We start from the raw sequence: 16,981 nt of genomic DNA, 5'->3' as shown, positions 1-16,981 counted from the left end.
AAAACATTCACATTTGTAATAAAAAAATTCAAAAAATATATAAAAGAACATCCATTTAGTATGAAAAGAAACATTCTGATCCTTAGCAGAAGAAACATCCATGTATATTAACTTATTTTTATTAAGATGAGTTTTGAGATCCAGCCCATTAAAAAATTGGCAGGTTGGATGAACCCCCTCTTGATTCCCTAATAGAATTGTAAAAAGAAATCATTTATTTTAAACTTGTCATGTATATCTCATTCACTTAATTATCTTGTTATACATATATACAAACAAAACATTTTAAAATTACATATAATTAAATTATGAAAATGTAATTATATAACATTCCAAATGCTTTAAAATTTTAAAATACTCTAACCAAACACAACCTTAAATCTTCTTCTTGTCATAGAGTTCCACACTGATAGTGGATATGCCAATCGGGATCTCTAAATAGAACAACAATGAGGGCAAGGATAGTCACTTTCACCATGAGGGATTGCGCATCAAGCTTCTTCCCAATAAGGAAAGAATTTAAAGAGAGCCAAAAAATTCTCATCCTCCTTTCTTTCACATATTCATCAAATGCTTCCTCTATGAGAGTATTATCTTCTACTTGCACTCTCTTATTAGCATCATTATTGTGCATCTTTTTTGCCAGGCATCTAGCTAGAACAATTGCATCTTCTATGGATGCTGCGCCACCCTGTGCAATGAATGGCCCTGTGCCGTGCATGGCGTCGCCGGCCACCGTCACTGTCCCTCTCCTGAAGTTGTCAAGAAGTAAGTCCCATGGGGGACGGTACTTCAAGTCCGTGAGATGCAACATGTTCATATCACAATTTCTTATCATCTCCGTTGTGTGTGCCGGGAAATCCTTCAGTGAATCCATTAAAGATTGTCTCATAAGAACTGGGTTTTTTGAAATGGTTGAATCTGTTTTTATGGGATCAAACATGATTATTAGTTCTCCTCCGATCCAAAATCGTCAAAATTGTTGTGTTATAACTTATAGGTAGGAGTCTTGAAATAGAAATTACAAAGACATGACAAAAGATAGAGCTAACCTAGAAGAGAAGTGTTGGGCGAGGAAGTTTTATAATTTGTAGTTATTAATTAGTTATTATTAGTATTTTTAATGGTGTAAGATTATATCTAATAGTATAAGATTGTTTACTTTTTTTTGTTTGTTAAGTGTCGGACAAATTTTAATAAAACTGTTAATTTCATAGACTTTCTCAACCTAGAAAATAGAAAAGTTATATTTTTGTTGGATAAAAAATTATTTTAGCCTTTATTATTTGGATTAAATTTTAATTATATTTTCAATATTAAAATATTTTATTTTTGTACAAAGAATTTTGAAATAAGATAAAATAAAATACTAAAAAAAATCAATTTCAATTATTAAAAATAAAATTAGAATTTAATCAAAATATTAAGACTAAAATAATTTTTTATTTTAAGTTTAATTCAATTATTTGTGTAGACCGAAAATTATTAGGTAAATATTATTATTCTTATAATAAGTACATTCTTATAATATATCTTTATTTTTGTTTTAATCGAATAATTAAATTGAGAAATAAAGGTTAATTGTTTTAAGAAAATATACAAAATAAACTTTTCAACTAATATTTCTCATATTTTTGAAATTCTTTTTTTCTTCTCTTAATTTTTACTCATTCACCTAATATTTGAAGCTTTCTTAAACAAACAAATGAAAAAAATTTAGTTATTTTGTATTCTAAAACATATTTAAATAATATAATAATAAAAATTATTTAGATTTTTATATAAAAAATATTTTTATATAAATTACTTTGATAAAATATTTTTTATAATACTCTTAAAATGAGTTCTTAAAATACATTAATAAGATCCAATAAAAAAATAGGGGCAGGGTGATTAGATGAAAGTAATGACCTTGATTAGTCCAGGGCCTTGTGACGAACCAGTAAACGAGGTTATAAGACACTGGAACCCTTCCAAGTCGAACTTGATCTTTGATTATCATAACAAACTCAGCACCAAATTGATGACCATCAGGATAATATGTGAAGCCTCGTGCAACGCAAGTTGAGAGGAGCAAGAACCTCACTGGCCGCAAACCAATCATGCTTGCAACTATAGAATTCACCCCGTCGCATCCAATAACAGCCTCCATGTAAAAACAGAGATACAATATAATGTTACTAATTGTAGTCACATAAATTTGTTACTTGTCAATTATCCTATTACACTTCTATTAGATATTAAGTAGATTGTAATTAAACCTTCATTTAGTCATGAGTTTAGAGAACTAAATTATAATTAAAATGATGATTAAATATTATTAAATTAATATTAAATTATTTGTGTAATTAATTTTATTGAAACTGACCAAGAAATAATAATTTAAGCCATATAATATGGCTCACACACACACTCAAGGTCCAATGTTCATTTGTTTTCACCTCAGATGCTTCTCATCTAAAACAAAAACGGGCCCTTAACAAGATAAAAGTATAAAAACAAATTGGCTCATAATCAAACAAAAGCCTATACAATGATCTATAACTAAAACTCACACTCATGAACTTGGTTTTCATTTCATTTAAATTCATTTCATTCGAACACTGTCACTCATCGAATCAAAATTCTCTCTTTTCTCTCATCTCATTCTTTTACATCACATCACTCTGAAACAAAAAAGAAAGATTGGGAAATTTTTGAAGTTAGGACACAATAAAGAACAAAAAACTAGTTTCTAAGAAGAAAAAGAAAACGGGCTATAACAAGAGGGAAGATCTCATCCAAGCAGAGAATCACAAAAAAAGATTTCTCCATTTGTGCTTCATCAAGAAATGTTAAAAAAATTCTCTGAGTTACAAGCACTGTTTTAAAAAATGAAGAAAATGAAGTCAATAGTATTCTACTGCTTATCAACAGTAAAGAAACAAATTTGGGGTTAAAGAAAAGATGCACGGCCCAGATTTAAGAAGCATGAAGAAAAAGGATGAAAGAGAAAGGTATGGTTGTATGTCACTCCTTCTGCTCTCTCTCTCTCTCTCTCACTTCTGTGAACGTCGCTGCTGATTCTGATCTTGGGAGAAGAAAAACCAACATGTGCTGAAGCAAGGTTTCAAGCCTAGGAAACTTCACTCTTCTATAATAAGGGTGAACGGCCAAAGATTGGGGCAAAGAGTGAGAGAACTAATTTCGGTTCCCATAGCTCACTGGGCTATTAATTTTTTTCCTTCATGGTTTCTATTTTGTAATTCTTTTTCTCAATTTAGTCTGTCTGAGTTTCATTGGTAAAAGATAAAATAGTGAGATTTGTAAGAAAAATAAATGAGTGAAAAAAGATAATGAGCTAGACTTAGAGAAAAAGTCTAAGTTATTTCAAAAATATTTTGTATGTATTTTTGTTTTGTGGTAATGATCTTGAAGAAATTCCCTTACAAGTTATTTCAAGTTCAAGTTAGGCTAGAATCTAGACTTATCCCAAATTGTATTGGGTAGATCCTAGGGAGAATTGGTGATTGTAATCTGTTGAAAAGATAGTGAAATTTCATCATTGTTGTGATGGAGACTGGATGTAGACTACATTGTATTGGATAGCTGAACTACGATATATTTGTGTGTTATTCTCTACTCTATTCTCTATTTTTGGTTCTACACTAAAGGAGACAAAAATAAAATATCTCTTGATTTTTCTATAAAACTTCACTTTTTTACAACTCTCCTTGCAAATAATTCTATTCTGCTTCTACTGCATTTGATTAAGCACCACAATGCAGAACTGATTTTTTTCCAAATTAAGCAAATACAGTTGCTAATATGATATCAGAAGAATATTCAAACTTTCTCTTTGTCCTTCTTTGATCTTTTCAATCCTTCTCCTCATTTCTTCTAATTCTTTCTTTAATCTTCTTTCTTCTCCATTCTCTTCTCTCCCACAGAGATTATTCTATTTCTTGCGTGTTCTTTATTTAATGGCGGCAATTGATGAAATCGATCCTTTCCTTCGATCAGCCGAACCTTGCACTGGTCTCGCAAGTCCTCACTGGAGATAACTTTCTTTCTTGAAAATGATGGATGGAAATGGCTCTCAATAGAAAGAATAAGCTCATATTCGTAGATGGTATGATTCTGCCATCGGAGGAAGATGATACAGCTTCACCGATCAAGGAAGCTAATGTGCAAGTTAAACAAGGGGGAGCAAATTGGGAAGCTAGTGTGCAAGTTAAACAAGTTGATATACAGTTTAAGGCAAGCATCAAGGTAATGGTTCACAAAATTCTCCACTGCACTAGTTGGAGCTAGATTCATCCAATCAAAATTTGATTATTCTTTATTTCATCGAGGCACAATTAAGAAACTTGTAATGGTATTGGTTTATGTTGATGACATCATAGTGGCAAGCAAAGATGAAGAAGCCATTACTCAAATACATCAAATACTGCAAAATCTAGTCAAACTCAAGGTACTAGGTCCTCTTAAGTATTTTCTTAGTTAAGAAATTGCAAGATCTAAAGAAGATATATCTCTTTCTCAAAGAAATTATGTCCGGTCCCTATTGGACGATATTGAATTCTCATATTGCAAACCTGTTTCATTGCCATTTGACCCTAATGTAAAATTGAATGCCTCAAATGGTGAATTGTTTGAGGATACAAGACATTATAGAAGGCTGATTATTGGTAGGCTGCTTTATCTCACTATATCTAGATCAAAGTGAATAAGCTCAGCCAATACATATCTACTCCAAAAACTACACATTTGGATGCGGTACACCATGTATTGCGCTACTTGAAAGCTGTTCTGGGCCAAAGATTGTTATTTTCATCATTATCATCTTTGACCATCAAGACTTATGGTAATGTTGATTGGGGAAGTTGTGGTGAAACAAAAAGGTCCACAACCAGTTATTGCGTTAGGTGATTTTTTGAAAATCTAAGAAACAGTCTCTCTCTCGAGAGGGAATTGGGGAAACACCGGGCGGGGTAGGACTCGTCAACTACAACCTCAAACCAAGTATCCTAGGGTTTGGAACCGAGAAGAGTATGTTAGATTGGAACAAGATTCTTTCACCGTCTTTGTGGATAGGCTACCGGGAGATATATCGAAGTAGGAATTGTTTCAATTGTTTTCATGGATGGGGAGGATCAATGACATCTATCTCTCAAGGAAAATGAGAAATGGTGATGTATACCTTTTTGCGCTCATCAGGTACACTACGAAGGGAGGGGCGGTCTCAGAAATGAATTCCATGCGGCTACGACGGAAAGGAGATTTTTGTAAGGGAGGCTAAGTACAGGAGGGATACCTCCAAGGGAAAGACTGCGGTAGACACCAGAGGTACGAGGAGGAATGCGATGGACAGTAGGGCTGATGATGGAAAATCCCCCGGACAGGATGAAGAGTAAGTATATGAAAGGAGGCGCGCAGATATTGGGAGGCTACTTGTGGGATTATTGGTAGCAAACCTTATTATCTTGTGGACGACGCATAGGCTTGTAATCATGTAGGGGACTCATCGGTAAAGAAAATCCGGGTCTCTGCGGATACCAGTAATTTGGATTGGCTAAATAGGAGTATTATTGGGATGACAACTTCTACTATAGATTTTTATTTGTTGACTGCAGCAGCTCGGACGAATTGGTCTAATGTGGTAAAGATTTGCGAGATGGAGACGTATAAAGCTTTATTAGTTTTTGATAGCCTTCGTAGTGTGGAATATGCTCTTGCTCTGAAACTGGATAGTCTTTTAACGTTCTTCAATAGTGTTAGACGGTGGAATGAGGCTGAACGATGTGATAAGAGAAGAGTTTTGCTGAAATGCGTTAGGGTCCCTTTACATGTTTGGTCAGATACTACATTCCGTATGATTGGTGAACAGTGGGGTGATGTGGTGTCATGTGATACTGCGATAATTTCTCTTATGTCATTTCGCGTGGGGCGTATGCTAATTGATACGTTTCGGCTTGACACCATTAGTGAAAGAATCCATCTCGTTGTAGGCACGGCTGGGTTCGATGTGGTGGTTAAGGAGGCGGGAAGTAATGCTTGGGCCTTACTGGGTTGTACGTTGAAGGAGGTCGTGGCCAGCAATCGTAGGCCCATGCTCGGCAGCGCCTATGATGTTGGGGAATGTAGTCACGTGCAGGTAGTGGGACGGGAAGCAGAGGCGGAGATGGTTGTCATGGTGGCAAGGGATGAAGAACAGCAGAAGGGCAGAATGGTAATACACCCAGAGATTTTGAATGAATGGAGTACCAAATTTTTGAATTCTAAAATGGCAACGACAACAATCAAGGGATTTAAAGAGACAACGGCTGACGGTGTAGGATTGCTACCTAATATTACGGAAGAAGATTCAGGTCGAACCTTATCCTGGGACTATGGAAGTTATTGTAGGGCTCCTGGGGCTGAGATCAACAGTACGTACAGGGAAAGTACAGCTGCGAGTGGGGCGCGGCGCGAATTGAATGACGTAGTAGGGTGCAGTGATGAATCTGGTGGGTCGAGTGCGGCAAAGACGCAGCATATTGATGGTGGCTTGGAGATGGCGAGGCTGAGAGGAGGGTCTCGTATGGGTTGGTGGGTCCTCTTGAGCTCGTCAACATGCAGAAGGGGGAACGGGGTTGTGATTTAGTAGGGGAGGGGATAAAGACAGGTTGCGGTCCGTACAAAAAATATTCGAAAAAGGTTCGACTGATTAAAGGATCGGACGGTTTGGAAGGCCAAGGTCTGGCAGTAATGGCAGAGGTAAAGGAGGATGGTGCAAGGGGAGAGCCAGAGGACCTGAGGGATGCAACACTGGATGCTGACAGTGATACCGGCACGGAAGAGTCTGCAAATAAACATGAGAATGACATGCAAGAGAACAGGAAGGCTTGGGACCTGGCAGTTGAATCTGGAGTGGTTCAGTACAACGAGGAAGATGATATTATGACAGTACTGCAGGCATAGAATGAGGCAATAGCCCGAAAGAAAAGATAAGCAAAGCAAAAGGAGAAAGCTAGAAGAATTCGCCCAAAAAATCGGAGTAAGGTGTGTATAGCTAGTTTTAAATGATTTTTAACTCTTGGAATGTTAGGGGGGTTAGCGGGAGTTGGAAAATTGAGTATGGTGAAAACCTTTAGGCGAAATTTTAATATACATATGCTAGGCCTGGTAGAAACTAAAAGAGAGGTAGTAACTAAATTTGATGTTGTGCAACTGTGGGAAAATGATGCGATAGGATGGGAGTATGTCGGGGTGGAAGGTGCTTCAGGCGGTCTATTGTTGATGTGGGACGAAACGGTTTTTAAGATAGGCAACTGTTATAAAGGGGATAGATGGTTGTGCATGGAGGGGGAGCTAATCAAGCGTAGTTTTCGTTGTGCTATTTGTTTAGTGTATGGTGCGCATACTAGGAATGAAAAGCTGGTTGTGTGGAAAGAGTTGAGCTTTTTATCTGGGTTATGTCAAGTCCCTTTTTGCTTTATGGGAGACTTTAATGAGGTTGTTAAAGTGGAAGAGCGAAAAGGGGCTACTACTTTGACGGGGTCAGCAGGGACTTTAAATCTTGGATTCAGGATATGAAACTAGTGGACTTAGACTTATCTGACCGCCTGTTTACCTGGTTCAGGGGCCAATCTTGTATCCGCATTGATAGAATGTTGGTTACTTTGGAATGGCTAGAAGAGTTTCCCGATACAAGGCTACGAGGTGGTCCAAGAGGGTTATCGGATCATTGCCCAGTGGTGATGGAAGCTGCAAGGGTCGGAAGGGGGCCGAGACCTTTTCGAAGTCTTGATTCATGGTTCACTCATGAAGGGTTCTTGAGGATGGTGAAGGAGGAGTGGAGAAGTCTAGGGGAGGTGCGGTTCCTGGACAAGTTAAAGGCCATGACGATTCCTTTGGGCAAATGGCATAGAGAGAATTTTGGGTCTATGAACATGAGGATTAAAAAGTTTAAGGAGGAGATCAAGAAAGTAGACGATATGGTCAGTAATGAAGTGCATGATGGAATCTTGGAAGCAAGAAGGAAGGCACTGGTCAGCTCTTGTAAGAGGTGGTATATCAGGAAGGAGGTACATTGGAAGCAGATGTCAAGATCCAGGCATGCAAAGGAGATGGACAAAAATACTCGGTACTTTCATAATTTAGCTTCAGCTCGAAGGAGGAACAATCGGATTGATGCTTTAATGACTCATGGAAGAGTAGTGAGGAATCAAGCCAGGATTAAGGTGGCTATAAGAGATTTCTACAAGGACTTGTACCAACAGGAGGTGTCACCTAACGTAGGCTTTCGGGATGGGTTAGTAATGCAGATAGATATGGAAGAGGCAACAGAACTGGAGTTGATGCCATCTGTTGAAGAGATAAAGGAGGCAGTATGGGATTGCGAGTCAACAAAAGCACCAGGAAGTGATGGATATAATATGAATTTCATCAAGAAGTGTTGGGAAGAAGTTAGGAAGGAGTTTACTGGAGTAGTCTTGGATTTTTTTCGGTCTTCTAGGTTACCTAGAGATTCGAATATCACTTGGGTGGTGTTGGCGCCGAAGTTTGTTGGGGCTAAAGAAATAAAAGACCTCAGGCAAATTAGTATAGTGGGTTGTGTGTATAAGGTCATATCTAAGGTATTGGTTCGGAGAATGAGGAAGGTCATGCCAGGGTTAGCAGGAGAGACACAAAGTTCATTTGTGAAGGGCAGGAAAATTCATGATGGGGCATTGATAGCCTGTGATACTGTACAGTGGTTGAAGGCTAGGAAGAAGAGAGCTGCGATTATTAAACTTGATTTTCAAAAGGCATACGACGGGGTCAAATGGAGCTTTGTGGATATTGTTTTGTAGAAGATGGGCTTCAGCCATATATGGAGGGGTTGGATTAAGGAGTGTGTCTGCTCTGCATCTATGTCGATTTTGATAAATGGGTCCCCCACTAAGCCTTTCAAGATGGAAAGGGGATTACGACAAGGAGATCCTTTATCGCCGTTTCTGTTTGTGCTAGTTGTTGATGTGCTACATAGGATGATCAGGGAGGCGGTGAGGAATGGCCGCATCTATCCACTTTTTGTTGGAAGGGATAACATTGAGCTGTCGCACTTACAGTTTGCAGATGATACCATTCTCTTCTGTCCTACTGAGGAAGAAACTATCAGGAACTACAAGTGATTGTTACGTTGCTTTAGGTTGATGTCGGGGTTGAGTATCAATTTTGAGAAGTCTAGCTTCATTCCGCTTAACAGTTATCGGCATTGGGCGTGTAAGATGTGTCAGTTGCTGGGATGCAAGGAGGAGTCTCTACCAGTCCGATATCTTGGCATTTCTCTTGGAGCAAACCCGAGGCTTGTGAAGACTTGAAAACTGGTGATTGATAAGGTGGAAAACAAGTTAAGTCTATGAAAAGCAAAGACCCTAAACAAAGCGAGTAAGCTGGTTCTTATTAAGTCTGTTCTGAATAGTTTGCCTATCTACTATCTTAGCCTATACAAGATGCCGAAGGCGGTAGCGGAGAAGTTGATCTCACTCCAAAGGCGCTTCTTGTGGAGTAAAGAGAAGGGGAGAAATGGGATACAACTAGTAAAATGGAAAGTGGTGATGGCTCCAAAAAAGCAGGTGGTTTGGGAATTGGAGACGCAGTAATTCGGAATACAGCTTTGCTCTTTAAGTGGTGGTGGAGGTTCTCGAAAGAGGATTGTCCCCTATGGAAGAAAGTCGTCTGCTCCTGTAATAACTCGAATCCAAATGAGATGCTGTGTGGTCAGCCTGTACCTACAAGGGGGTCTTTGGAAGGATATTTGCCCGTTACAAATCAGTGAGCTACATGTGAGAGAAAAAATGATCAGGGGTTTGTATATGGATGTAGAGAATGGCAAAATAGTACGATTCTGGGAGGATATCTGGTTACCTCACGGTGTTCTTAAAGAATTGTTTCCAAGGCTTTTCTCGGTCTCAAACTTCAAAGGTTTTGTTATTGGGAATTGCGAATTTTGGGATGGGTTAGAGTGGATATGGAATTTTCAATGGAGGAGAGAGCTTTTTCAGTGGGAGTTGGCACTAGTAAACCAATTCTATCAGGTTTTACAATCTATTAAGCTAACATCTGAGAGAGAGGACAGAGTGGTCTGAATTTGATAGATCTGGTATTTATTCGACTAACTCATTTGTGCAGGTGTTGCAGGAAGCGGTTCTCCCGGAGGAAATAACAAGCTATAGCTTCACAAGTGCAATTTGGAAGGGTTTCGTTCCACCAAGGATCGAGTTATTCTCTTGGTTTGTGTTGGTGGGGAGGGTGAATACTAAGGACAGACTGTGTAGACTAGGTGTAATTAACCCAAATGATCGTACATGTGTCTTATGTGGTAAGTCTGTGGAGTCTGCTTTTCATTTGTTTGCTGGTTGTGAGATTTCTTGGCAGGTGTGGTATGCTTGGCTATTCGTTCTTGAAAGGAAATGGATCATACCTGGTACACTCAAATAACACTTTGAAAGCTGGATGAATGCTGCAGCAAGAAAATGTGAGAGGAGGAGGTGAGTGATTGGCTTCTGGACAGTTTGGCTAGAATGGAATGATAGAATCTTCAAGAATCAAAGCTCACATGTGGTGGATATTATTAGTAGATCCTTCTTGCTCTCCGATGAGTGGAGTGGTGGTGAACCTTATGGTTGTTGATGGCAATGTCGAAGATAACTAGGGGTTGTCATGACTAGAGTTGTCGGATTGTTCTTTATTATTTTATATGCTCTACCTTGTTGTGTTGAGCTTTTTCCTTAAAAAAATGTTATTATTGAGGTTGTGTGGGTTACAAGGTTGCTCAAAGAGCTTGAAGTCAAAGTAGAGCTACCCAGTGGCGGAGTTTTGTATGGATAAGGGGCCATGGCCCCAAAGTTTTTGTAAAAATATTAGTAATTCTACTTTAAAGAAAATAAAATTAGCTTGTTTGATTAAATTGATATACTTTTAACTTATGTATCTGAGTTTCATTTTCATCTTCACCATTATTCTTTCAAACTTTTTATCCTATCCTATTTGACATAACAGATAGCATATCTTTAAATCAACAAGTGACATATCTTTAAATCAACGTTACAAATTAAATATCATTATAGAATTAACACTAAATTATATTTAGCTTCTCCTATAGTTTCATGTATTATTTTATTTTTAGAATAATAAAAAATATAATATAACTAGTATTAATATCAGTTATTAATAAAAAGTTATTATTTTATTTTTAAATCAACTTTACAAATTTAATGCCATTATAGTATAACACTGTTTATATTAATAAATTTTGATATTTTTATTTTATTAAAAATTTAAGACTTTGTTTTGTTGTATTATATTATTTAATTTGTAATAAAAATAATTAATCTTGAGACTTTTGAAAGATAAATATTATCAAAAATAAAATTAATTTTTTAATCTAAACAAAACTTTTTATTAATCAAAATCAGAATTATTTTTTATTAATCTTAATCATATATAATTTATTTTAATATAAATATTATTATATAATTTTTTATTAAGATTTTTGGTTTTCCAAACAAATTTTTTAAGCTCCACCACTGGAGCTACTGTTCATTTTTTGTGATAGCAAGGCAGTCATATATATTGCTGAGAATTCTACGTTCTATGAGTGCACAAAATATATCAAAATAGATTGTCACTTCACACGAAAAAGAATTTAGGATGGCACAATAAAATTGATTCATGTGAAATAGGCTCATCAAGTTGCAGATCTTTTAACGAAGTCTGTCCAACCAACTTTATTCAAGTTTTTAATCAACAAGTTGTGAATTATTAATATTTTTTTTTTCAACTTGAGGAGGAGTATTAGATATTAAGTAGATTGTAATTAAACCTTCATTTTGTCATTTAATTTAGTTTTAGTGTTGTTAGCTATATTTAGAAGTTAGTAAATGCTTAGTTGATCAACCAACAATTAGCTGAGTCATCATCCCATTATTTATGTATATATATCAGACTAAGCACGACAATGCAGCACTGATTTTTTTTCCCAAATTGAGTAAGTATAGTTGCTAATAACTTCCATTTTCAACTTCTCCAAATATAAAGTGTAGTTAATTTTGTTAGGTGACTATGACTTTTTTCACTAACGTAATACTTAACGAAGGGGTGGTCAATGATAATTTATGTATGAATACTTTTGGTCAATTTGTATACGCATGCATATGTAGAAATTGATAACACGTCTAAAATTCGAAACCTGCTTAATTTATGTTTTTATTTCAGTGTTTTTTGTTTTTAAAATTTTATAAAAAATATTAAAAATAATAAAATTTTATTTTTTAATTTTATCTTTATTTTATTTTATTCTCTACAGAATTTTAAAATTAAAAATAATAAAAATATAAATCAAACAAATCCAATTTAATATGTTGGTTAATTATTGACAAAAATTTATTAACATGCAATTTTGTATCTTTTATCATTATACATACATACTATGATTTTTAAATTTTAAATAAGGATCGTGAAAAGTCAAAGTTAAAGTCAAAGTCAAAGAAAGTTATAAATATATACCTTGGCTTGAAGGATTGTACCATTGCTAAGCATAAGGTGTTGAAAATGTGTGACAGGATCTAATTTAATGGAAAGCACTTGACAGCTCGTGCGTATAGTTCCTACCGGCAAGTTATTGGCCATGGCTTTGATTAGATCAGCACGCTTTAAACACCGAAATTCTTTACTAGTCCTGTTTATTAACAACAAATTTATTTTGATCTTATTAGATAATTTTATCAACGCGTTTGTAATTTTCATAGGTAAAAATATTGTTTTTTCCCATATATAATCATGTTAATCAAGACTACTCTGCTTTCTGTTACTAATTTTGAGTACACAACTCAACTCACCCCAAAGGTGTTTCCTTTTCCTCTTCTGCCTCGCTAAGCAATATCGTTTTCCCCCTGAAATTATACGTATATATTTAGTGAGTTGATCAATCAGCTGAGTACTAGCACTTTTAGTATATATATGTATAATTTTCTTTGGATTTATTTTGGTACAATTTGAAATCTTCAAAAATAAAAATATATATACTCAGCAATTTGATGGTCGTGGCGATGACCAATAACAAGTTAGACCATTCCTCGTCATTCCAAAATAATCCTGGGTTTGAGTTTAATTTAGCTAAGAATCTTGCTAAGAATATTGATCAAGAAAATCATAAATAAATTTTTAATTACTATAATATTAAATTATTAAAAAATTTCTTTTTATATTCGTTAAATACTATTTCTAAATTCTAAATATTTAAAAAAATAAATTTAAAAATAATTTTATAATAAAATATAACTAATATTAATTAATTAAAAATTAATTATCTAAACTTAGTCATACTTGTCAATTACCCCCAAAAGGCCAAAACGCCTGCTCTTAATATTTATTTTTAGTATAAAATTTGTTGATTGATGATATTTTTTCAAGGCATGCATATAGGACATATGTTTATTCATTTGTATTATAAAGCGATGAATTAGAAAAAATATATACATATTGATGAAAACTCACATGTAGTTATTTTCATGTAAAAATAATAATAAAAAATTATTAAATATTAATTTAATTAAATTTGTTAAAATTATTTAATAATTTTCAACTATCAACGTTATGTAAAAATAATTATACGCGAGTTTTGATTACACATACATACCGTTGTATTGGAATGGCAGTGTGTCTAAGAGATGAAGCAACGCCAAGCTGATCAAGTGCATGCCAGCCATTTGCCTGCATAATTATAGCTGCTCCTGTAGCTCGCAACTTGTCTGATCTCTCTAACACCAAACTCCTGATTCCCTTCCTGCATGTAGTTAATAATAATTAAATTAAAGGTCATGAAATAAAGATCATTTAAGTTTATTATTAGGGGTGGACAATAACCTATGAAGGGCAAGTGCTGTTGCAAGCCCGCATATACCACCTCCTATTATCACAATCTCAGCATCTTCTGCACTATTCTCCATCTTCTTTGCGTTTTTCAAGTTAAGAGAGATAATAGAGCAAGATCGATCTTTTAGATATATATATACTTGTAGAGTAGTTCATATGAGGAATTTGTGTGACTCGTCAACTGTGTACTACATATGTTAACTAAGGATAACTAAGTTTGGCGATTTCTTTAGTTAAGCGAATTGGTCTCAACAACAACTAACCAATATACTTTGCATGCATCTTGGGCAAATGGGTAAATACAATTTATTTAACATGCTTTAAAGATGGAGAGCAAATAAATTCAACAATGTAGCGGATCATTTTTCCCTCATAATTAATTAAGTCTATCTCATCTCGTTCAATAGGTATTGCTATATAAAAAAGTATAAGTAGATAATAAAAATATTAGATAATATGAATAATGAATATATCATATGTTTAATTCACTAGATGTCTAATATTAAGATTTAGGTGAATAATTTATGGTGTATTGTATTTTTATTTTATTGGGCTAATTTTAAAGCCAACATTCACATTATTTACAAAAGTCATTGTCTATCAAACAAAATTCTTGTTATATACCTACCGCACCGTACCTTTTTGCGGGATTCAGACTTAAAAAAAGAACTACGTGTTAAATTTTGAACATATATTTCTTGTCTTCTTTATCAAAAAATAAAAATTATATAAAAAAATTAACAGATCAAGCCTTAATTATGTTATAAAATTATTTATTCTAAAAAATTAAACAAATAAAAAAAGTACATAAATAGTTATAATTTATATCTCTAATGTATTTTTTTTTTTTTGCATAAGAGAGCCTTTAGAATTTGTATGAATTTTTGCATAAATTTTATTTCTCTTTCTTTGCTTGTGTTATGCTGAATTTTTTTTGTTTGAGATTAATAAGAATCGAATTCTAAATTTTTTGTTTATAGAAACTCTGATACTATATTATAATATTTTTTAAAAAAAAAATTTAAATTAATAAAAGAAGACATATAAATAGTTATATTTTTAATAAATTAAAAATATGTATGAATAAGGGTGTCCCACTAATATTTTTATATAATTTTATTGAAATGTATATATTTAAAATGTATAAAAATAAAAACACATGCAAACTATATTTCTATTGTTTTGACGCAAGAAAGATTTCAGTCATATATATAATTAAAAAACACTTACAAATAGTAGAAACAATATTGAATTTAAATATAAAGAAGAAAATAAATATTCTTTATATATACCAAACTATAGGTTAAAAATGAGTATAAAATTAGATTGCAAAACATCTTAATAAATAAAAATTGAAATAAATCCGAATCTTTTTAATTTTTAGATCTACCAAAATGTGATGCGACATTATGAGATATATTTTTTTTTTTACTCTGAATAGACTTGAACACTTTTTCGATATGAAAATTTTTCATAGATAAATTTTTTTCTCGATGTATTGTCCTCCCAAATTCAAAATATTTATGTCATCATACCTAAGTCACCCATAAAAAAAGTAGAAACACTACAAAAGAAAAGAAATACATAAGAATGTAAGAGAAGTGACACTGTAAAAATAGAAATTAGAGCAAGAATTGAATTGAACTAAAAAAAATTTTCTGATATATCAAGTGTAATTATTTTGAATTGGTGTTATTTACAGAGAAGAGCAGTATATATAAGCACAATCACAACACACATGAAACTAAATATCTTAAACCGTCCTTTTCTCTCTTTTTGGAATCTTGATCTTCTCTATCTCTCATTCCCCCTTCTTCATTCCTTTTAAACAAACTCAAATTTTCTCCCTTTTTTTTAATCTCTTCCTTCATTCTACTCTCTTGGTTCTAAGATTTTCATCCTAACTACAATACCATTAAATTTACTTTTTTCATCTTATTTTCCTTTCCTTTTCTACTCTATTTTTATTTTTTCAAATTTCATTTTTCAAATTTTCAAATCATAGAGTTTCAATTTAATGAGTGAATAAAGCATTCAATTTTTTAGTTTAAGTTATTATTAAAACTTCAAGATAATTCTTTGACTCAATAATTAGCTGTATCTCTAATTTTATCATCCCTATGCTTGGGTATATATACTTAAATCCAAAATTAGGGTTATTAGGTTAAGAAATTTGGGACTTTTGTCAAATTGAGTAAGATTATATTAATTACAAATATTAGTAGCTCACAAATATTATTATTGTCATATTTCTAGAGTTGTAGAATTACTGGACATCATTTGATAGCTCGTTACACGCTCAGAGTTAGTTTTGATTCTGTGAAACCAAGTTGTGAGTAGATATTATGTCTATAATTATTTTTAAGTATATTATTATCAATATTTGAATTGAATCATTATTTTTAGCATTTGAAAATATTTAATTGTTGTGATTTTTGAATTATTGGAATGAATATTGATTTGTGAAAAACTTATAATTTATAAAAATACACACGAAACGATATCCATATTTTTATTTGACTTTGTTAAATTTTAATTAAATTTTAATATGCATTCTTATATATTATGAAAAAGTAATATGTTACAAGCATTAGAGATTTGTTATAAGTGATTTAGTTTAGATTGGTTTGGGAGACTCTACCTAAAAAACCGTAGTTAACGGCGATTATGACGTTAGCTTAGATGCATCTAACAGCTAGCAGAGACATTGCTAGCCTAACGTATAAACCACACATTGGATCTGTTATACCGTACGAGCACACTAGAGGAAAGGACTACCCTTAGAGGTGGAGCCGTCCAACTGTGTGGCATTCAATTTGATTTGACTTCTGGAATAAGAACTCCTATTTCAATTCATTTATTTAATTACTTATTTATTTATTTGCGTATTTACCTAATATGAATTTCTTATAGCCGAAAGGAATTATAACTTTCAAAGTAAAATTTGTATCGTCTTATGTGGATTATAGATATAATGTTTGCTTACTGAGTTGTAAAACTCACCCTATCATAATGTGTCAATTCAGGTTCTATTTCACCCATCGTACAGTAGGTCTTAGTCATTTGATGAGTCTTTCTTCTATCCAAGGGTTATATTTAT

At 33.6% G+C, this 16,981-nt stretch overlaps 1 protein-coding gene across 1 annotated transcript; it reads right to left on the bottom strand.

The window, feature by feature from the left end:
* Positions 1 to 376: 376 nt before the first annotated feature.
* On the bottom strand, positions 377 to 14,024 carry LOC107477619 (monooxygenase 1-like). The gene is made up of 6 exons (XM_016097671.3): positions 13,873 to 14,024; positions 13,646 to 13,792; positions 12,846 to 12,899; positions 12,514 to 12,685; positions 1,912 to 2,146; positions 377 to 921 (listed from the first exon to the last, which is right to left on the bottom strand). The coding sequence occupies exons 1-6, from the start codon at positions 13,953 to 13,955 to the stop codon at positions 392 to 394; spliced, it is 1,221 nt and encodes a 406-aa protein (XP_015953157.2). The 5' UTR covers positions 13,956 to 14,024; the 3' UTR covers positions 377 to 391.
* Positions 14,025 to 16,981: the final 2,957 nt, after the last annotated feature.

The sequence above is a fragment of the Arachis duranensis genome, chromosome 3, assembly GCF_000817695.3.
Source record: "Arachis duranensis cultivar V14167 chromosome 3, aradu.V14167.gnm2.J7QH, whole genome shotgun sequence".
Classification (NCBI taxonomy): Eukaryota; Viridiplantae; Streptophyta; class Magnoliopsida; order Fabales; family Fabaceae; genus Arachis; species Arachis duranensis.
This window is presented reverse-complemented; position numbering and strand designations above follow the sequence as displayed.

What these genes read in the sequence shown, in the direction of transcription:
- LOC107477619 (XM_016097671.3), bottom strand. Translation starts at nt 13,955, where the DNA reads ATGGAGAATAGTGCAGAAGATGCTGAGATTGTGATAATAGGAGGTGGT. An exon ending in ACTGCCATTCCAATACAACG is followed by an intron (nt 12,900 to 13,645) that starts GTATGTATGTGT and finishes GTATAATTTCAG; the next exon opens with GGGGAAAACGATATTGCTTA. An exon ending in AAGGCCCTGGACTAATCAAG is followed by an intron (nt 922 to 1,911) that starts GTCATTACTTTC and finishes CCATAAAAACAG; the next exon opens with ATTCAACCATTTCAAAAAAC.